This window comes from Ursus arctos, unplaced genomic scaffold (genome assembly GCF_023065955.2).
Source record: "Ursus arctos isolate Adak ecotype North America unplaced genomic scaffold, UrsArc2.0 scaffold_4, whole genome shotgun sequence".
Lineage (NCBI taxonomy): Eukaryota > Metazoa > Chordata > Mammalia > Carnivora > Ursidae > Ursus > Ursus arctos.
In genome coordinates this window covers 89040327-89061324 of record NW_026623056.1, presented here as the reverse complement: position 1 = coordinate 89061324, position 20998 = coordinate 89040327, and the positions used below count along the sequence as shown (strand labels likewise).

Here is a 20998-nt window from a genome sequence, read left to right as displayed (position 1 = left end):
GCCCCCCAACCCACCAGTGCGTGGGCAAGACGCATCTTGGCATCTGGCGTTTAAGAGCTGGGATGCCTGGATTGGTGGTCAGGGGAGCCCGTTTCATTACAGGAGGTGGTGACGGTTTCTGTCTCCATTTCTGACTTTTTTTTTAAAACCAAGAGTGATATTCTTAGATAAATATTTCTCACCATTAAAATGGCATCAAAGGGGCGCCTGGGTGGCTCAGTCAGTGAAGCGTCTGCCTTCAGCTCCGGTCATGATCTTGGGGTCCCGGGATCGAGCCCCATGTCCGGGCTCAGCGGGGAGCCTGCTTCTCCCTCTCCCTCTGCCCCTCCCCCAGCTCATGCTTGCGCTCTCTCTGTGTCTCCCTCTCAAATAAATAAGTAAAATCTTTAAAAAGTAAACAAATTAAATAAAATAAAACAGCATCGAGTGCGTCCTGAATGGGCATGTGCATAGTTAGGGACAAGCCCACGCCGCAGATGGTTGTTAGCTGGTTCATTCCCCGGTTTATCGCCGCCGGAGGCCCTTGCTACCACTGTACTTGGAAACCGGTCTTCATGCACACATGACAGGTTTGAAATAATGGTGCCCACTGAGTCAGCTCTGTAGTCTGTTCCACAGAGAGGCCGCGGCATCACCCTCTGCTTTCCACGTTACTCCATGGCTGTCTGAGACGTCAGCACGGGGCACCACCGCGCGAAGGGCACGCAGGACCCGGGACGACGTGCCTGTATGTCTGTATTATTTCAGCATGAAGGTGAAAATATGTTCAGACTCTTTTTCATAAACAGTGCGCTGAACACCAGGATGTGAATTATGTTTTGTTCTCTTAGCAGGCAACACTGGGGCAGGGAATAGAGTTACTGCCCCCCACACTCGAAGGAGAGAGCCACAGACTGGTGGTGGTTCTCGGCTCCTAGGGAAGAAAGCAGAGGCCTTGCTTTTTGAGACCCTGGGCCAGCTAGGAGAGGCAATGAAGCTAGACGGTCCCTAAAAAAAGGGGGCTTGGAGCTTAGGCTTGGAGTTGGGTTGCCGGAAGCAGCCAGACTGGAGACGGAGGCGCAGAAGGGGGGACACTGAACCCAGGGGCAGCAGCCATGCTCCGTCAGAGGCGGAGGGCCTGACCCAGCCAAGCGGTCAGGATGGAAGTCCCTCACCCGGATGGAAGTTCCTGCCAGCATGGGGAGGAGGGGTGAAGCAGTTATCATGCTGTTAGACAAATAAAGGAAGCTGACATTCTTGCCACACAGCTTAGGAACCAAATGGAGGCCTGGAGATACTGGGTTCCTTCTATTCCCTGTGGAGGGAGCAGGGGGAGACCTGCTGTTCAAATACAACGGGCCGGGAGGAGCAAAAGGTAAGACTCCACGAAATCTCCTCCAGACGGTTTTCAGCAGAGCCCGAGGTTTAACTGAAAAGCATTGGACTGATCTGAGCTGCAAGATCTAGAACACATAGCCTACGTGGTTCTCCCATCTTAACCTTTCAAAACCAACCCAAGGGGCGCCTGGCTGGCTCAGTCAGTTGAGCGCCCGACTCTTGATTTCAGCTCAGATCATGATCTCAGGGTCGTGAGATAGAGTCCCACTTGGGGCTCGGCAGGGAGTCTGAGATCCTACCTCTGCCCCTCCCCCTGCTTGCTCTCACCCTCTCTCTCTCAAATAAATAAATAGATCTTTATAAATAAATAAATAAGCATAAGAACAAACCCAAAAACCCACCAACCCGCCAACCCGTCAAACAGATGGGAGGTTCTTTAAGAACAAAATGTAACCATTCTAAATATCAGACAGTTTCATCTCCTTATCAAATTTCAATCCATTTTCCTATATATTCAATCCCAAAGTTAATCATGTTATTATGTCATTTGTAATGCCTACTGAGAAATCATGGTGTTTTTTTTTCTTATGTAACTGAAATAATGAAAGTCAAAGAGCATGGATCACCTGTCAAATGGGAAAAAGTCAGAATCTATCTTTATGTAGAATAAATATTATCAAAGAGTTGAAAAATGAGTTTGATCATTAATGTGAATAATACATTCTTCTAAAATTAAAATGTCTTTTACTTAGTCATTTCTCATCTACAGCCCAGGCACGAATAACAAAAATGATTTTTTTTTCATTCCTATCAGGAGTCACAGGATTATAATTTAGTTTGTAAAGGGTTCTCAAATAAAAACAAAAAACAAAATACACGAACAAAGAGAACCCCAGGCCTGATAGCTTACCACTTCCTTGAACAGTAGCTGAGAAGTGGAAACAGACCCGTCCTTGCAATAGGTATGAAAATGCTACCTTCCTCTCAGTCCCCAGGAGAAAGGGATTGGGGTGTAATGTTTCCTATCTTTGTCTCTCTGTCTTACAGGAAGCAAACTGGATTTCAATAATACTGTAAGAGGGCACTAGGCAATTCCTGTAAAGTCTGCATTATAAAAACATGGATTTCTAAATGACAAGGTAATGAAATTGCCACTATATTTCATTCAAAATTTATTTTTTCTGAATGATACAGGCATCTAACTTTTAGGTCAGGATTAGAGATCTTGTCTGTCTTCCGAACAAAAGACTTCTAAGAGTCTTAAATTATCAATGCTTTGAAAAAGCCGTCTTTAAATATGAGGAATTTACTGCCCTGCCCCCTCCAGATTAACGTTCCTTACGATACAGACCAGTTGATGCCCATGCCCACCCTAACCTGCGTATAGCACGTTTCCCCAGGGCCCTTCCTAACCATACTCCATCTGCTGGGAATGAGAGTCCAACTATCTTAAAAGATGTCTACACCTCTCCTGGAATCAATAAACAGGTAAAAAGAATCATAAATAGGTAAAAATGCAAACCGTTGTGGTTCAGTAAGCAGTCTTTGTTACAACCGGCCCAGCGCATCTCGACCGCGGAAACTCCAGGAGAGGCTCAGCCCGATGCCCACAACCCCACCCGCTCAGCAACCGGGGCACCACTGTCTGTCCTTACCTGGCTTCCCGTTACATTTTCAGAATTCCTTGACTAAGTGGACCATCTGATCCCCCATTCTCTCAGCTTGGCCATTCTAGAACTACAGTCTCCCTCGTCCTCCCATACACCCCCTGCGCTTTATTCTGGGGCTCCGGAATTGGGACCCCTTTAGAATTAGGTCACAGGCCTTGGAGCGGCTGATATTCCCATGACTGGATCTGAATTGAGTGGGGGTTTCCCTCTCCGAGGCCCCTTCTCTAACCCCAGCTCCTGCTGGCTTCCCACAAAATGTCCCACCCCCTTACCTCTGTGTCCCCAGCAGGCAGTGCTCTTGGAGGGCGTTTGCTGGGAATCCATCAGTACTCATGACCAAGGGATAAAGTCCCTTGTTTTATGAACTTGAACCGAACCTAACCCTAACAACACAACTGCAGATTATTAAAGCCTTGTCTAGCCTGTCCCTCCAGGCCAGGGTTCAGGGTCCTTCTTTGGCTTCCTTTTAGTCCTCAACCTGCCTTGACCACAGTAGTGAACACTTTCTCCTGCTTCCTCCCTGGCTGAACCCTCAGCTCCTGGATTCCATGCCCAGGAAGATTCCCGGCACCTGGCAGGTGCTTGCAAGTTTGTTGACCTGAATCCTGTGAAACTACGGTGCAAAAAGCAAACACTCACATTCTTCTCTTGAGATTCGGTGAGGTTGCCCGCATCTTCATTGTCCTCTTTTTGTGCCTCATTTTCTCCACTCTCTTCAGTCTTCTCTGTTCCCTGGTCATAAAGCAAAACCATGGTATCACTAAACTTAGATAAGCTTTCAAGGAAAAACCAAACCACGCAAGCTACAGTTTTCTTATTTGGAAACACAATATATAAACAAAGCAAACATAGACTTCCTATTTATTAGGTCACTTCACTACTAGAGTATAGAATCACCAACCCCCTATATTGCTCATTGGACTTGCTGTTGTAAGTCAATAGGTCTGAGTCATGTGCATGGTAGAGAAATAAACGCACTAATGAGGAGCTATAATTCACCCACTTAAGGCTCATGAAGAGAACTCCAAAGGATTTGATATTTAGGCAGTGTTTGTTTTCTGTTGCTTGAGTGAAGGCAGGATTTATAATTTTAGAGAGTAAGAAAAGATGATAGAGGATAGATAAATGATAAATGGATGGATGGATGGATGATGGATGGATGACGGATGGATGGATGGATGGATGGATGGATAATGGATGGATGGATGATGGATGGATGGATAATAGTGAATAAATATATGGATAGACTGATGGATGATGGGTGAGTGGTTGGATGATGGATGGATGGATGATGGAAGATAGACAGACAGACAGATAGACAGACATTCTATCTACGTAGACTTGAATGACAGAAAAATGAGAACCAAGGAGACATTCCAAGGAAGCTAGTCTGGGGGAAGATGATTCAAGATACTAACTCTTACCTCTGCGCTGCTCTGTACCTCTCCCCCTACGTCACCATTGGGAAGGGAAGATTCTTCCTCAGATGATTTTGTCACCTGTATCATATAAATTGAGAATGTTTGAGAATGTTCTTGAGGATAATAGCTTGCATTTCAACATCTTTTAACTATTCACATTGTTTGTCTTCACCTCTCCTCTTTTCTTTACAACAACACTGTAGCTTGATAAGTACTCACGCTTAGAGATGAGAAAATCAAGGTAGAAAGTGTCACACTGCAAGTTAGGGGTGGGGCTAGGTCTACACCTCCTACTTTTTGCTCTCTGGACTTACTCACAGTTGCCAACCTTCTCAAATATTCAGCTATTTTTCTCATCATAAGAAAAAATTTTGTAACTGTGTGAGGTGATGGATATCAACTAAACTTACTGTAGTAATCACTTCACAATCCATACATACATCAGGTCCTTAGCTGTACACCTTAAACTATTACAATGTTACGTGTAAATTGTAGCTCAATAAAACTGGGGGGAAATCAGTTACTTTTATTACAAAGGCAGTTAAACCATAGACACTCCCTAGTGCCATGCTCCTACGATAATCAATATTAAAATTTTGATATGTACCTAAATCTATCCTAATACATACATACAGGCTATTTTTTTTTGGTTGGTTGCTATTTTTATTTTATTTTTGTGTTTTTTAAAACAGACATGGGAACAAGAGGCACAACTTGATTTTTTAGCCTAAGATATCATGGACATTTGTCCAAGTTAATTCAGATGGTTCTAACCTCATTTTTAAAAAATATCTGCTGAATATTAAATATATAATTCATTCAAATATTTCCCAGCTGATGGTTTTTCAGTGTTTATATGTTTATACTTCTATAAACACTATACTAAGCTGAATAAAATGATGGGTTTTTTTAAAATTAGATTTCTTTCCAAAAAAAGAAACTGTAGCAATGCATATCCATAGTAAAAAAAAGAACGTCCTCTTTTCCTTTATCCTCATGGCCAATGAAGATGATAGCTCTTTTTGATCTCTGCCAATACGTTGGGGAGAAAATGGAATTTTATTTTTGTTTTCCTTTACGTTTTCCTATTACTAGAGGAGAAAAGCATATTTTTCATGAGTTTTAGCCACTTACATTTCCCTCCAGATAGTTGCCTTCATATGTTTTGCCCCTTTTTATTTGAGTTGTCTTTTATCGTCAATTTTTAGAGTTCTTTATATAATAGAAATACTAGCTTTTTGTCAAGTTATAACTTTTATTTTTGGTCTATAAATTTATAAACTTTGTGTTTTTCAGTTTTTAGCCTTTTATAAAAAATAAATTTGTCTAATTTTTATCCTCTGAAATGTAGTGCTGTCATTTTATATTAGTTTTGAACATCCAGAACCTTAATCCCTCTAGAATTTAATTTTGTATATAATGTAAAGTAGGGCTCTGTTTTATCCAGATAAATAGCAAAGTATGTCTTCACTATTTATACGCCATCATTTCCCCATTTAATTAAGATATTTTTGTCATTTAGTGGCGCCTGGGTGGCACAGTTGTTAAGCGTCTGCCTTTGGCTCAGGGCGTGATCCCGGCGTTCTGGGATCGAGCCCCACATCAGGCTCCTCCGCTGGGAGACTGCTTCTTCCTCTCCCACTCCCCCTGCTTGTGTTCCCTCTCTCACTGGCTGTCTCTATCTCTGTCAAATAAATAAATAAAATCTTTAAAAAAAAAAAAAAGATATTTTTGTCATTTAAGTTTTATGTATATATTTGGATCTGTTAGTACACTATTGTATATTATGAATATATAGACACACCCATGAATATATTTATCAGTTTCCATGCCAACATATTGCTTTTATCAGTGTAGCTTTGAACATGAATTTTAATATTCAGAAAGGCAAGTGACTACACAAAGTCTTTTTTTAAAATTTTCTTGGCTCTTCTCAGACATTTATTATTCCAATAAATTTTAAGGTCATTTTTCCTAGTGTCAAATTTTTTTTTAAAAGCTTTTGGTTAGGGACGCCTGGGTGGCACGGCGGTTAAGCGTCTGCCTTCGGCTCAGGGCATGATCCCAGCGTTGTGGGATCGAGCCCCGCATCAGGCTCCTCCGTTATGAGCCTGCTTCTTCCTCTCCCACTCCCCCTGCTTGTGTTTCCTCTCTCACTGGCTGTCTCTATCTCTGTCAAATAAATAAATAAAATCTTAAAAAAAAAAAAAGCTTTTGGTTAAAATGACATTAAATAGGGGCACCTGGGTGGCACACTTGGTTGAGCATCTGACTCTTGGTTTTGGCTCAGGTCATGATCTCAGTGTCATGAGATCAGCCCTGCAGGGGGCTCCGTGCTCAGCATGGAGTCCACTTGAGATTCTCCCACCCTCTCCCTCTGCCCCCCCTGCTTGTGCTCCCTCTTTCTCTCTCAAATAAATAAATAAATTTTTAAAAAATAAAATAAAATAGCATTAAATATATTTATTAGTTTAGAAAATGTTCACTTCTTATTAAGTCATCCTATCCAGACACATTGTAGCCCTATTACTTTAGTATTTTTGTGTGTCCTTCAGAATAAAATTATGTTCTTCATAATATGAAGCCTCACATGCTTCTTGAAAAATTTAGTCCTAAATATTTTATGGATTTTTATCACCATTGTGAATGAGACTTGATTTTTATATTCTAACATCCTATCCATTATTGTTGATATAAACAAAAGCTACTAATCTTCATGTTTTTCTTTTATCCAGAAACATCATAAACTCTTATTACTAACAGATTTTACTGGAATTTCTTGAGATTTCTAGGTGTACAATTACATCATATACAAATAAAGATGAGTTTTAAATTTCATATATATTACATAAACATGATGCATTTTATTTTCCTACATGACTATATTATCTACAGCTTCTAAAACAAAGTTTAATAATATCATGATGACAGGCTTGCCAATCAATCTTGCCTCTAATTGTAATAGAAATGATTCAACATGTCATGATTCATTGTGACCCTTACAGCTGCCTTTTGATAATTGGTTTGTTTGTTTTTTTAAAGATTTTATTTATTTATTTGACAGAGAGAGACAGCCAGTGAGAGAGGGAACACAAGCAGGGGGAGTGGGAGAAGAAGAAGCAGGCTCATAACGGAGGAGCCGGATGTGGGGCTCGATCCCACAACGCCAGGATCACGCCCTGAGCCGAAGGCAGACGCTTAACTGCTGTGCCACCCAGGCGCCCCTGATAATTGGTTTTTATCTTGTTTAATTAGCTTCCTTCTATTTATATTTTAACCAATTTTAGTTTTAACTAGGACTGTCTGAAGAACTGTATCAAACATCTTCTTGGTATTTATGGAAGCAATCATATGGGTTTACTCCATTAATCAGTTCATATAACTAATTCTGTTACTAGAATAAATTCTGCTTTGTATTATACAGTTTGCTAACATTTTATTCAGACTTTTCCCCTCTGCACTTACAATAGGAATTGATCTAGCAATTCAAAGTATTCTAAGTAATATATCAACTGGTCAGAGATTTTATCTATTTCATTTCTCTGTTAAAATTATATATAATCAAATTACATATGTATGTATTCAAATTACATTTATTCAAATCATACATATATATGTACATATGCATGTCCATATGCACAAAAACACATACTTTCTCCCTCATTTGTATTTAATTGATTTTGGATTTTCTTTTTATTGGTTCATACTGCCTACATTTTTATTTTGTTTTCCTGTTAATTATTTAAATTGAATATTTATTTTAGGGGCACCTGGGTGGCTCAGTCAGTTAAGCACCTGACTCTTCTTTTTTTTTTTAATGATTTTTTTATTATATTATGTTAGTCACCATACAGTACATCCCCAGTTTCCAATGTAAAGTTCGATGATTCATTAGTTGCGTATAACACCCAGTGCACCATGCAATATGTGCCCTCCTTACTACCCATCATCAGTCTATCCCATTCCCCCACTGCCCTCCCCTCTGAAGCCCTCAGTTTGTTTCTCAGAGTCCATAGTCTCTCATGCTTCATTCCCCCTTCTGATTTCCCCCCCTTTCTTTATCTTTTTCTTCCCCTACCGATCATCCTAGTTCTTATGTTCCATAGATGAGAGAAATCATATGATAATTGTCTTTCTCTGCTTCACTTATTTCACTTAGCATTATCTCCTCCAGTGCCGTCCATGTTGCAGCAGATGTTGAGAATTCTTTCTTTCTTTTTTTTTTTTTTAAAGATTTTATTTATTTATTTGACAGAGATAGCTAGCGAGAGAGGGAACACAAGCAGGGGGAGTGGGAGAGGAAGAAGCAGGCTCATAGCGGAGGAGCCTGATGTGGGGCTCGATCCCATAATGCCGGGATCACGCCCTGAGCTGAAGGCAGGCGCTTAACCGCTGTGCCACCCAGGCGCCCCGAGAATTCGTTCTTTCTGATAGCTGAGTAATATTCCATTGTATATATGGACCACAACTTCTTAATCCAGTCATCTGTTGAAGGGCATCTCGGCTCCTTCCACGATTTAGCTATTGTGGACAATGCTGCTATGAACATTGGGGTGCATATGGCCCTTCTCTTCACTACGTCTGTATCTTTGGGGTAAACACCCAGTAAGGCACCTGACTCTTGATCTCAGCTCAGGTCTTGATTTCAGGGTTGTTGAGTTCAAGCCCCACATCAGGCTTCACACTGGGCATGGAGCCTACTTTAGATAGATAGATAGATAGATGGATAGATAGATAGATAGATAGATAGATAGATAGATAGATAATTTTACTAAGTTTTTACTTTTCTTTTTTAATTATAAGAGTATTTAAAGGTAACAATTTTACTCTGCACAGGGATTTGGCTATATATTGGGGTTTGGGTATGAAATAACCTCTCCTGTTTATTATTTGATGACTTGTCATATCAGGTGGGGTTTTTTTGAGAGAAAGAGAGAGCGAGTGGGGAGAGGCAGAGAGAGAGGGAGACAGAGAATCATAAGCAGACTCCATATCCAGCACAGAGTCCCACGCGGGGCTTAATCTCACAACCCCTAAGATAATGACCTGAGCTGAAATCAAGAGTCAGAACACTTAACTGACTGAGACACCCAGGTGCCCCTATAATATCAGTTTTATTTTCTTTCGGATACGGTATTATTTGAAAGGGTACATATTTATTTCTTCAGTTTCTACGATATTTTTCTTTCAGATTGTAATTCTGTATTTGGGATAAGAATGTAGTCTGTAAAATCATCCCCTTTTGAAATTTATGAAGGTTTTCTTTGTAAAACCTTTCTTTGACCAAGTATATGATAGCAATGAAAGTTGTTTTAATAAGTACAAGGGAAGAATACATTTTATTACTATCTACCTAATATATTGTTATTCGTGGGTATACGCATATATATATCCTACACACATCTATTAAATTAAATTTCTAATTACATTTGTACCTGATAAATAATAAATACAATGTATCTATTAAAAGCTATGTTTTTAACATGTTTTCCTTGTATTTCTAGGAGTTTTTCATTTATGTATTTGTGTATCTGACTACTATGTAGCATGACGCATATTCATGACTACTGTATTTTCTTCACAGATTTTTATTATTTTTCACTACATAATATCGTTTCCACCTAGTTAATGCTTTTGTCCTTGAATTCCCCTTTATCTGGTATCATTAATGTCACTTCAGCTTTCTTCTTGTTTGCATATGCCTGCTGTATACTCCTCTCTTAATTTCAATTTTTCTTTAAATGATTATTTTATTATGCTCTCATAAATAATGGCTCAATCTTTGTTAAAATCTAATTTCACCATCAACTTCAATTCCATTATAGCCAAGAAGTCTCCTTTTGAACCCAACCTTCCAACAGAGAATGACCATAAATTCTGAATTTAAAAAAGAAACAAACGGGCACCTGGCTGGCTCAGTTGCTAGAGCACGCAACTTTTGATCTAGGGTCGTGAGTTTAAGCCCCATGTTGGGTGTGGAACCTACTTTAAAAAACAAACCATCAAATAAGCAAGGAAACAAAAGAAAAAAACTAAAAGGAAAATGAGCCAAAGCTAGAAGATTTAAGAGGGACTTGACATTTGAAAGAGAAAAATTATTTGCACATCCATGTTCATAGCAGCATTATTAATAATAGCCAAGAGGTAGAAACAAACCAAATGTCCATGAATGAATGAATGAACAAAATGTTGTATATACATACAGTGGAATATTATTTAGCCTTAAAAAGAAAAGTTATCCTGTCTCATACCGCCACACAGATGAGCCTAGATTGCATTATGCTAATGAAATAAGCCACTCACAAAAAGACAAATGTTGTTTGATTCTACTTATATGAGACATCTAAAATAAAAATTTATGCAAACAGCAAGTAAAACGTTGGTCACCAGGGACTGGGGAGAGGAGGAAATTGGGAGTTGCATGAGTATAGAGTTTTAGTTTTGCAAAGTAAAAAAGTTCTAGAGCTCTTCTGCACAGCAATATGAATATACTTAACATTACTGAACCATACCCTTAAAAACGGCTAAGATGGCTTTAAACAAAGAAAGAAGACAATGGCAATGATTGAGTTACTGTTTTCCAGGCTTAAGTCTAAGAATAAGCAAATCTCATGGGGGAGATAAAACCACAACAGAAAACTCAGGGGGTTTTGCTTGAAGAATCAGAAAAAAGAACTTGTGGCAACAACAGCTACCAGGAAATGAGGACAGAATCCTGGACAGGAGAGAGGGAGCCCCAATTTCTGCTTATAAATTCTGCCAAAATCTCCAGTTGAGCCCCCAACCACGCATGCATGGGACTGGTTCAGCTAAAGAACAGATAACTCAGCTGAGATTTGAGCTGTTACTAAAAACACAGATTTGCAGTTTGAGTCCCACAAAGTAATGTTTACTGAAACAAAAAAGAGTCAATATTTTTCAGAAGAATGTAACAAAATACAGTCTGCACAAAACAACATTCACTATGTCTAAGACAAAACCCAAAATACTTGACATATAAAGAACAAGGAAAATATGACCTATTCTCAAGAGAAAAAACAATAAATGGAAACAATCTCTGAAAGGACCCAGATGTTAGAACTAGCAGACAAGGATTTCAAAGCAATCGTTATACCCATGCTCAAAGAAGTAAAGGAAAACATGCTTGCAATGATGAAATCACTGGAAATTGTTCATCAGCAGAGAAATAAATACTATAAAAATTGAACAAATGGAACATTCTAGAACTGAAAAAAGATAGTATTGAAGTAAAAAACTCACTAGACTGGATGCAGAATGAAGAATGAAGATGACAGAAGAAAAAACACATGAACGCAAAGATAGATCAACAGAAATCATCTAGGGGGCGCCTGGGTGACTCGGTTGGTTGAGTGTCTGACTTTTTTTTTTTAATGTTTTTTTATTATATTATGTTAGTCACCATACAGTACATCCCTGGTTTTTGATGTAAAGTTCGATGATTCATTAGTTGCATATAACACCCAGTGCACCATGCAATATGTGTCCTCCTTACTACCCATCACCAGTCTATCCCATTCCCCCACCCCCCTCCCCTCTGAAGCCCTCAGTTTGTTTCTCAGAGTCCATAGTCTCTCATGCTTCATTCCCCCTTCTGATTACCCCCCTTTCTTTATCCCTTTCTTCCCCTACCGATCTTCCTAGTTCTTATGTTCCATAGATGAGAGAAATCATATGATAATTGTCTTTCTCTGCTTGACTTATTTCACTTAGCATTATCTCCTCCAGTGCCGTCCATGTTGCAGCAAATGTTGAGAACTCGTTCTTTCTGATAGCTGAGTAATATTCCATTGTATATATGGACCACAACTTCTTAATCCAGTCCTCTGTTGAAGGGCATCTCGGCTCCTTCCACGATTTAGCTATTGTGGACAATGCTGCTATGAACATTGGGGGTGCATATGGCCCTTCTCTTCACTACGTCTGTATCTTTGGGGTAAATACCCAGTAGTGCAATGGCTGGGTCATAGGGTAGCTCAATTTTTAACTTTTTAAGGGACCTCCACACTGTTTTCCAGAGTGGCTGTACCAACTTGCATTCCCACCAACAATGTAGGAGGGATCCCCTTTCTCCACATCCTCTCCAACAATTGTTGTTTCTTGCCTTGTCAATTTTTGCCATTCTAACTGGCATAAGGTGGTGTCTTAGTGTGGTTTTGATTTGAATTTCCCTGATGGCTAATGATTTTGAACATTTTTTCATGTGTCTGTTAGCCATTTGTATGTCTTCATTGGAAAAGTGTCTGTTCATATCTTCTGCCCATTTTATGATTTGTTTATTTGTTTCTTGTGTATTGAGTTTGAGAAGTTCTTTGTAGATCTTGGATACCAGTCTTTTATTTGTAGTATCATTTGCAAATATATTCTCCCATTCCGTAGGCTGCCTCTTAGTTTTTTTGACAGTTTCCTTGGCTGTGCAGAAGCTTTTTATCTTGATGAAGTCCCACAAGTTCATTTTATCTTTTGTTTCTCTTGCCTTTGGAGATGTGTCATGAAAAAGGTTGCTGTGGCCGATGTCGTAGAGGTTGCTGCCTATGTTGTCCTCCAGGATTTTGATGGATTCCTGTCTCACATCAAGGTCTTTCATCCATTTGGAGTTTATCTTTGTGTATGGTGTGAGAGAGTGGTCAAGTTTCATTCTTTCGCATGTAGCTGTCCAATTTTCCCAGCACCATTTATTGAAGAGACTGTACTTTTCCCACCGGATGTTTTTTCCTGCTTTATCAAATATTAGTTGCCCAAAGAGCCAAGGGTCCATTTCTGGGTTCTCTATTCTGTTCCATTGGTCTATGTGTCTGTTTTTGTGCCAGTACCATGCTGTCTTTGTGATCACAGCTTTGTAGTACAGCTCGAAATCCGGCATTGTGATGCCCCCAGCTTTGCTTTTCCTTTTCAACAGTTCCTTGGCGATTTGGGGCCTTTTCTGGTTCCATACAAATTTAAGGACTATTTGTTCCCGTTCTTTGAAAAATGTCATCGGTATTTTGATCGGGATAGCATTGAAAGTGTATATTGCTCTGGGTAGCATGGACATTTTAACTATGTTAATTCTTCTGATCCATGAGCATGGAATATTTTTCCATCTTTTTCTGTCTTCCTCAATGTCTTTCAAGAGTGATTTATAGTTTCTAGAATATAGATCCTTTATGTCCCTGGTTAAGTTAATTCCAAGGTAACGTAGGGTTTTTGGTGTTATTGTAAATGGAATGGATTCCCTAATTTCTCTTTCTTTGGTCTCATTGTTCGTGTATAGGAATGCAACTGATTTCTGAGCATTGATTTTATATCCCACCACATTACTGAATTGCTCTATAACTTCTAATAGTTTGGGAGTGGATTCTTTTGGGTTTTCCGTATAGAGTATCATGTCATCTGCGAAGAGAGACAGTTTGACTTCTTCTTTGCCGATTTGGATACTTTTTATCCCTTTTTGTTGTCTGATTGCTGTTGCAAGGACTTCTAGTACTATGTTGAATAATAGCGGCGAGAGTGGGCATCCTTTTCGTGTTACTGATCTTAAGGGAAAGGCTTCCAGCTTTTCCCCATTGAGAATGATATTTGTTGTAGGCTTTTCATAGATGGTTTTTATGCGATTGAGGAATGTACCCTCTATCCCTACACTCTGAAGGGTTTTAATCAGGAAAGGATGCTGTATTTTGTCAAATGCTTTTTCTGCATCTATTGAGAGGATCGTATGATTCTTAGCTTTTTTTTTTTCTGGATAAAATCTATGACACTGATTGATTTGCGAATGTTGAACCACCCTTGCATCCCAGGTATGAATCCTTCTTGGTCATGATGGATAATCCTTTTAATGTACTGTTGGATTCTATTAGCCAGGATCTTGTTGAGGATTTTGGCATCCATATTCATTAGGGAAATCGGTCTGTAATTCCCCTTTTTGATGGGGTCTTTGCCTGGTTTGGGGATCAAGGTAATATTGGCCTCATAGAATGAGTTTGGTAGCTTTCCTTCTGTTTCTATTTTTTGAAAAAGCTTTAGGAGAATAGGTATTATTTCTTCTTTGAATGTTTGGTAGGATTCCCCAGGAAAACCATCCGGGCCTGGAGTTTTGTTTTTTGGAAGGTTGTTTATCACTGTTTCAATCTCTTCATGATTAATTGGCCTGTTTAAAAAATCAATTTCTTCCTGTTTCAGTCTTGGTAGTTTATAGGTTTCCAGGAAGTCCCCCACCTCTTCCAGATTGCTTAATTTATTGGCATAAAGCTGTTGATAAAAGTTTCTAATAATCCTCCCAATTTCATTGGTGTTGGTTGTGACCTCTCCTTTTTCATTCATAATTTTATTAATTTGGGTCCTTCTCTATTCTTTTGGATAAGTCTTGCCAGTGGTTTGTCAATTTTATTAATTCTCTCAAAGAACCAGCTTCTAGTTCTGTTGATCTGCTCTACTGTACTTCTGGTTTCTAATTCATTGATTTCTGCTCTAATCTTGGTCAACTGCTTCCTCGTGCGTGGATTAGGCCTGTCCCTCTGTTGCTGTTCCAGCTTCTTGAGGTGAGAATATAAAAACTGCATTTTAGATTTTTCTATTCTTTTGAGTGACGCTTGGATGGCTATGTATTTCCCCCTTAGGACCGCCTTTGCAGTATCCCATAGGTTTTGGACCACTGTGTTTTCATTCTCGTTGGTCTCCATAAATTGTTTAAATTGATTTTTGATTTCCTGGTTTATCGAATCATTCCTGAGCAGGATGGTTCTTAGTCTCCAAGTGTTTGAGTTTCTTCCAAATTTTTCCTTGTGGTTGAGTTCCAATTTCAGAGTGTTGTGGTCTGAGAATATGCAGGGAATAATTTCAGTCCTTTGGTATCAGTTGAGACCTGTTTTGTGTCCCAGAACATGGTCTATTCTTGAGAATGTTCCATGGGCATTAGAATAGAATGAGTATTCTTTGGTTCTGGGGTGCAGTGTTCTATATATACCTATGAGGTCCAACTCAGCGAGTATGGCATTCGAAGCCCTGTTTCTTTGTCGATTTTCTGCATGGGTGCTCTATTTCTGATAGTGGAGTGCTGAGGTCCCCTACTATTAACGTATTTTTATCTATATGTCTCTTTATTCTGGTTAAGAGTTGGCTTGTGTATCTTGCTGCTCCCCTGTTGGGGGCATATATATTTATAATTATCATATCCACTTGTTGGATACATCCTTTAAGAATAATACAGTGCCCTTCTGTGTCTCTAACTGTAGTCTTTAGTTTAAAATCCAATCTGTCTGATATGAGAATTGCTACCCCAGCTTTCTTTTGAGGTCCATTGGCGTGAAAGATGGTATTCCATCCCTTTACTTTCAGTCTGAATGTATCATTAGGTTCAAAATGAGTCTCTTGTAGACAGCAAATGGATGGGTCATGTCTTTTTATCCAATCTGCAACCCTGTGGTATTTTATGGGAGCATTTAGGCCATTTACATTGAGACTGATTATTGAGAGATATGATTTTAATGACGCCATGTTGCCAGTAAAGTCTTTGTTTCTATAGATTGTGACTTTCTGTTCTGTATCACTCTTGGGGCCTTTTTACTTTTATAGAACCCCCCTTAATATCTCCTGTAGGGCTGGTTTCGTGGTTACGAAATCGGTCAATGACTGGCGATTCTGGAAGGTCTTTATTTCTCCATCCATTCTGAATGACAGCCTTGCTGGATAAAGGATCCTTGGCTGCATGTTTTTCTCTGAAAGAGCTTTAAAAACGCCCCCCCCCCCCAACCCTTTCTCTCATTTCAGGTCTGTGTAGACAGGTCTGACGTAATTCTGATACCTTTGCCTTGGTACGTAAGAAATTTCTTTGCCCTGGCCACTTTCAATACTGTATCCTTGGATCTAATATTTGCAAATTGCACCATGACGTGACGTGGCGTAGGTTTGTCCTGGTTGAGCTTGGGAGGGGTCCTCTCTGCCTCTTGGACATGAATGTTTGTTTCCTTTGCTAGATTAGGGAAGTTTTCAGCTACGATTTTTTCAAATATCTCTTCTAGACCTCTGTTTTTCTCCACCCCCCCCCCGGGGATGCCGATGATTCTGACATTGGAATGTTTCATTGAGTCAGTAATCTCCCGTAACCTACATTCTTGAGAATGGATTTTTTTAGCCCAGATTCTATTTTAGCTGTCTCTTCTACTAACCCATCCTCCAATTCGCTGATACGTTGTTCTGCCTCATTCACCATGGCCGTCAGAGCATCTAGTTTTGACTGCATTTGGCTCATAGAATTTTTAATTGCCAGGTTCGCTCTCATTTCCGCCCTTAGAGATTCTATATTCTCATTAACATTTTCATTAATACTTTTTTCAAGTCTACACATCATCTTGACCATTGTTACTCTGAATTCCATTTCTGATAATTTGGTTATATCCATATCCATTAGTTCTGTGGCAGAGGCCACAGACTCATTATCTTTTCTTTGCTGGGGGGGATTTCTCCTTCTCATCATTCTGATGAGAAGAGGTTGTGGGGTTGTCCAGAGCCCAAATTATTGACTGGGATCCAAGCCGTGCGCCCTTGTTTTATAGGGATCTTAGGGATGTGGGCTTCTTAATTTTTCGGCCTGCCTTCTGGGGGAGGGGCCTGCCGCGCCGATACTCAGGCAACCCTGTTTGGGTAGAGTCTCCGTGTCCCCTGCGAGGGGGGATGGGGAAGGGCACACTGTGAGCCGGTATTTCCAGGCTTTTGTTCTCTGGCGGCTTTCCCTGGCAGTTTGCTGTGCCTCTTCTGAGAGTCAGAGCAGCAGTAGCCAAATCTCAGCCTCTGTCTCAGAACAGAGGGATCGCGGACCATTCTCCACTGATGTTCTGGCCACTTTAACTCTGTTTCTGTTGGTACTGCTCAACCCTGCAGCGTCCCGGGATGTGCGCCCCACACCCGGCATCCCAGCCCTCACTTCCAGGGCTGGCACGTCCCTGTCCTTTGTGTTTCTAACACCGTCAGCCGCCAGCCGCCCCCGCGCGCTCCCGGAGCTCCCGGTCTCAGTCTGGTTCCAGTGAGCGCACCGGAGCTCCGTTTCAGTGTGGTCGCGCGTTCCCGGCTCACGGTCTCAGTCTGCTCTCTTGAGGGTGCCAGTCCGCGAGTCCGCCCAATCCCCCGTGCAGGTGGCTACCGCTTCCCGGCGCCCAAACACGGTGGCTCCCTCCCCCTTCCATTTATCTTCCGATATCTGTGCACGGTTTCACGGCTCCCCGCTTCGTACCTCAATACTCAGCACTGGAGATGTTCATTTGTAGAGATCCAGATGTATCTTCCTATGTCTCATGCTGATTCCGTGGATGTAGGATCTAGTGTCTGACTCTTGGTTTCAGCTTAGCTCATAATCTCAGGGTCTTGAAATCAAGCCCCACGTTGACCTCTATGCTGAGTGTGGAGCCTGCTTAAGATTTTCTCTCCCTCTCCCTCTGCACCTCCCTGCTTGCTTGCTCTCTCTCTCTCTCAAATAAATAAATAAATAATAGAAATTATCTAATTTGAAGATCAGACAGAAACAAGATTTTTTTTTAGTGAAAAAAGCCTCAGGGAAGTATGAAATAATAACAAAAGGTTTCACACATATGTAATTGGAGTTCCAGAAGGAGATATGAAAGCAAATGAAGCAGAAATGATATTTGGAAATATCATGGGCTGAAATTTTCCTAAATTTGGTGAAAGACATATTTTTACAGATTCCAGAATCTCAGCAAACCGCAGTAAAGATAAATACAAAGAAAATCATGCTTAGGCACATCATAGTCAAATGGCTGAACACCAAAGCGAAAGAGAACGTCTTCAAAGTGGCCCGAGAAAAATGACATACTGTACACAGGGAACAAGGATTCAAAAAATCCTCCTGTCTCATCAGAAGTATACAGACAAGACAACATCAAAAAAGCACACTTAGAGTGTTCAAAGAAAAAATAATAACTGTCAACTAAGAATTCTATGCTCAACGAAAACATTCTTCAAGAATGAAAGCCAAGACAGTTTCAGATAAAAGAACACTGTCAGCAAACATGCACTACAGAACAATGTGCAAGGCCAAAGTAAGTTCTTTGGGCCAAAGAGAAATGGTACCAGATGGAAATTTGGTTCTTCAGAAAGGATAAAAAGCATCAAAAAATTTTTTAAATGGGTAAACAGAAAAGATTTTTCCTCTTGCTTTCTTTAAAATACATAAGACTGCTTAATGCAAAAATTAGGATGTTATAGAGTTGATATACACACACATGTCATACATACGCTAAGACAGCATAAAGGATGAGTCTGCTAAATGCACACACCTGACTACAGTGTTTCCACGTGTTATACAGTGTTACAATACTAACCTCTAACTAGGGGCGCTCAGCTGGCTCAATCGGTAGAGCACGTGAATCGGGAGAGCTTGACCTCGGGGTTGTGAATTTGAGCCCCACACCAGGTGTTTAGATTACTTTAAAAAAAATATTCAGCACAGGGCACCCAGGTTGCTCAGTCAGTTAAGTGTCTGCCTTTCAGCTCATGTCATGATCCCAAGGTCCTGGGATCGAGTCCCACATCGAGTCCCCTGCTTCTCCCTCTGCCCCTCCCCCCACTCGTTCCCTATCTTGCTCTCTCTCTCAAATAAATAAAATCTTTAAAAAAATATTCAATACAATACTAACTCTAACTAAACTTTGAAATACTAAGAACATACACTATAACCACTAGAGCAACCACTATAAAATAGTTCAAAGATGTGAGGCTAAAAATCCAGTAGATAAATCAAAAGGGAATCCTAAAATACATTCAACCTAAAAGAAAGCAAAATAGCAGCGAACAAAGGAATAAAAGGAAGGAGACAAAGAAAAAAACAAATAAAATAATAATAATAATAAATCTAAACAAAACCAATTCAATGATTACTTAAAAGTTAATGGACTAAATGGTACAATTGACCACAGGGATTGTCAGAATGAATTAAAATGCACAGGAGCCAATTCTACGCTGTCTGCAAAGACACAGCATAAAAATAAAAGCACAGGTAGGTTGAAAGTAAACAGACGGTAAAAGATATACAACGCGATGGTAAGAAGTCTGGAGTGGGTTTCTTAATATCATGATGGAAAGATAGAAAGACAAAGAGTATTACCAGAGACTAAAAAGGTGACACTGAGAGGTGCCTGGGTAGCTCAGCCTAGTCAGTTAAGTGTCAGACTCTTGATTTCAGTTCAGGTTGTGACCTCAGGGTGGTGAGATCGAGCCCCACATCAGGCTCTGTGCTGGGCATGGCGCCTGCTTCAGATTCTCTCTCTCCCTCTCCCTCCACCCCTCCCCCACCTCCACTCATGCTTGCGTGCACTCTCTCTCTCTCTTTCTCTCTAAAAAAGAGATATCTGATAATGATAAAAATGTTAATCCATTCGGAAGTCCTAACCCTCATCAGTACGAATGTGCCCAACCACAGATTTTTAAACTATACAAAGCATAAACTGGTAGGATTCGAGGGAGGAGGAGACAACTCACAATCATAGTTGGAGATCTGAACACCCCTATCTCATCAGCTGTGGAACAACTATGCAAGAATCCAAATGACTGTCTTTTTTCTTCTGTTTTCCTTCTTTTGGGGGGGGGCTGGTTGGGCAGCCAGGAACTTTCACAGCCTTTTCAAATTTATTAGAACAACTGATGTAGTTAGTTCAATCCCTTCTGCTGTATTAATTCATTATTCATTATTCATCTGTGTTCTCCCACGCTATTCCTTTCCTTATTTGGCTGGCTCATGTCTCTCCATTCTGTCTTCCTCAGCTCTGCCCTCTACCTTGTTCATCTAAATGTTCTGAAATGGTTTATTTCACTGCTGCTTATTTCCTACTCATAAAACATAAAGTTCTCTATTAATATATCACAATTATATAATACATAAGATCCCCATCAAAATGGCTTACCTGCCTTCCTCCAATTAAAACAAGACCTTCAGAACACCTGTATTTCCTGTTCTCCATATTCCCCATCCATATGGATATCCTCACTTAAGTCCTTTTTCACATATGCCCTTCCACAACTCCTGGATTTTTCCAAGATAGTTTAAAGTTCTTGATGTCACTATTGTTACAGTGTTTTCCTTTACAGAAGTGGCTGTTGACATTAGCAGGACATTTAACTAATCTGGGAGGTCCCCTCCCAGAAATTTGGGCTTAACTGATCTTGGAGGGAGTCCTGGCATCCCACAGCATTAACAGCTCCCTGGGAGTTTCTGACCTGCATCCCAGGGTTGGGGTGACTGCCAGTGTCCACCCTTCTCCCCGACCCTCTGGGGAGGAGCCGCTCCAGTCTACCTGCCTCCCCACCCAGCTCACACGCCACCTGGCCCAGGGACAGGCACCTCCGCTGACCACTGTGGGGCTGAGGGCAGGATGCAGGTAGGGGAGAGGATTCCACCTTCCAGGCTGCTCCACATCACCCCCCTCCCCAGGCCCTCCAGTGGCTGGAATACACCTCCTGGGGGCAGGGAGACTGCTGGGAACCACTCCCAACCGGGCAGGGGCTGGGCCTTAGTTTCCCCCTTCAATTCAGCCCTTTTGCCTTGGTTTTCCTGCACGGTTGTGAGACAAGGGGCAGCAGTTTCTTCAA

The 20998-nt window shown here is 40.7% G+C and overlaps 1 protein-coding gene across 2 annotated transcripts in view; it reads right to left on the bottom strand.

The window, feature by feature from the left end:
- The window catches only part of SH3BGR (SH3 domain binding glutamate rich protein), a 69318-nt gene that overhangs the window by 14598 nt on the left and 33722 nt on the right, over positions 1–20998 (bottom strand). Inside the window, exons 4-5 of one of the 2 annotated variants that reach the window (XM_044389255.3) lie at positions 4412–4486; positions 3627–3719 (exon numbers count right to left, since the gene is read on the bottom strand). In XM_044389255.3, coding sequence (XP_044245190.2) covers positions 3627–3719; positions 4412–4486 — 168 coding nt within the window. Of the gene's footprint in view, positions 1–1892; positions 3720–4411; positions 4487–20998 lie in introns of those variants that run through there. The other variant, XM_057306789.1, reaches the window with a different exon arrangement.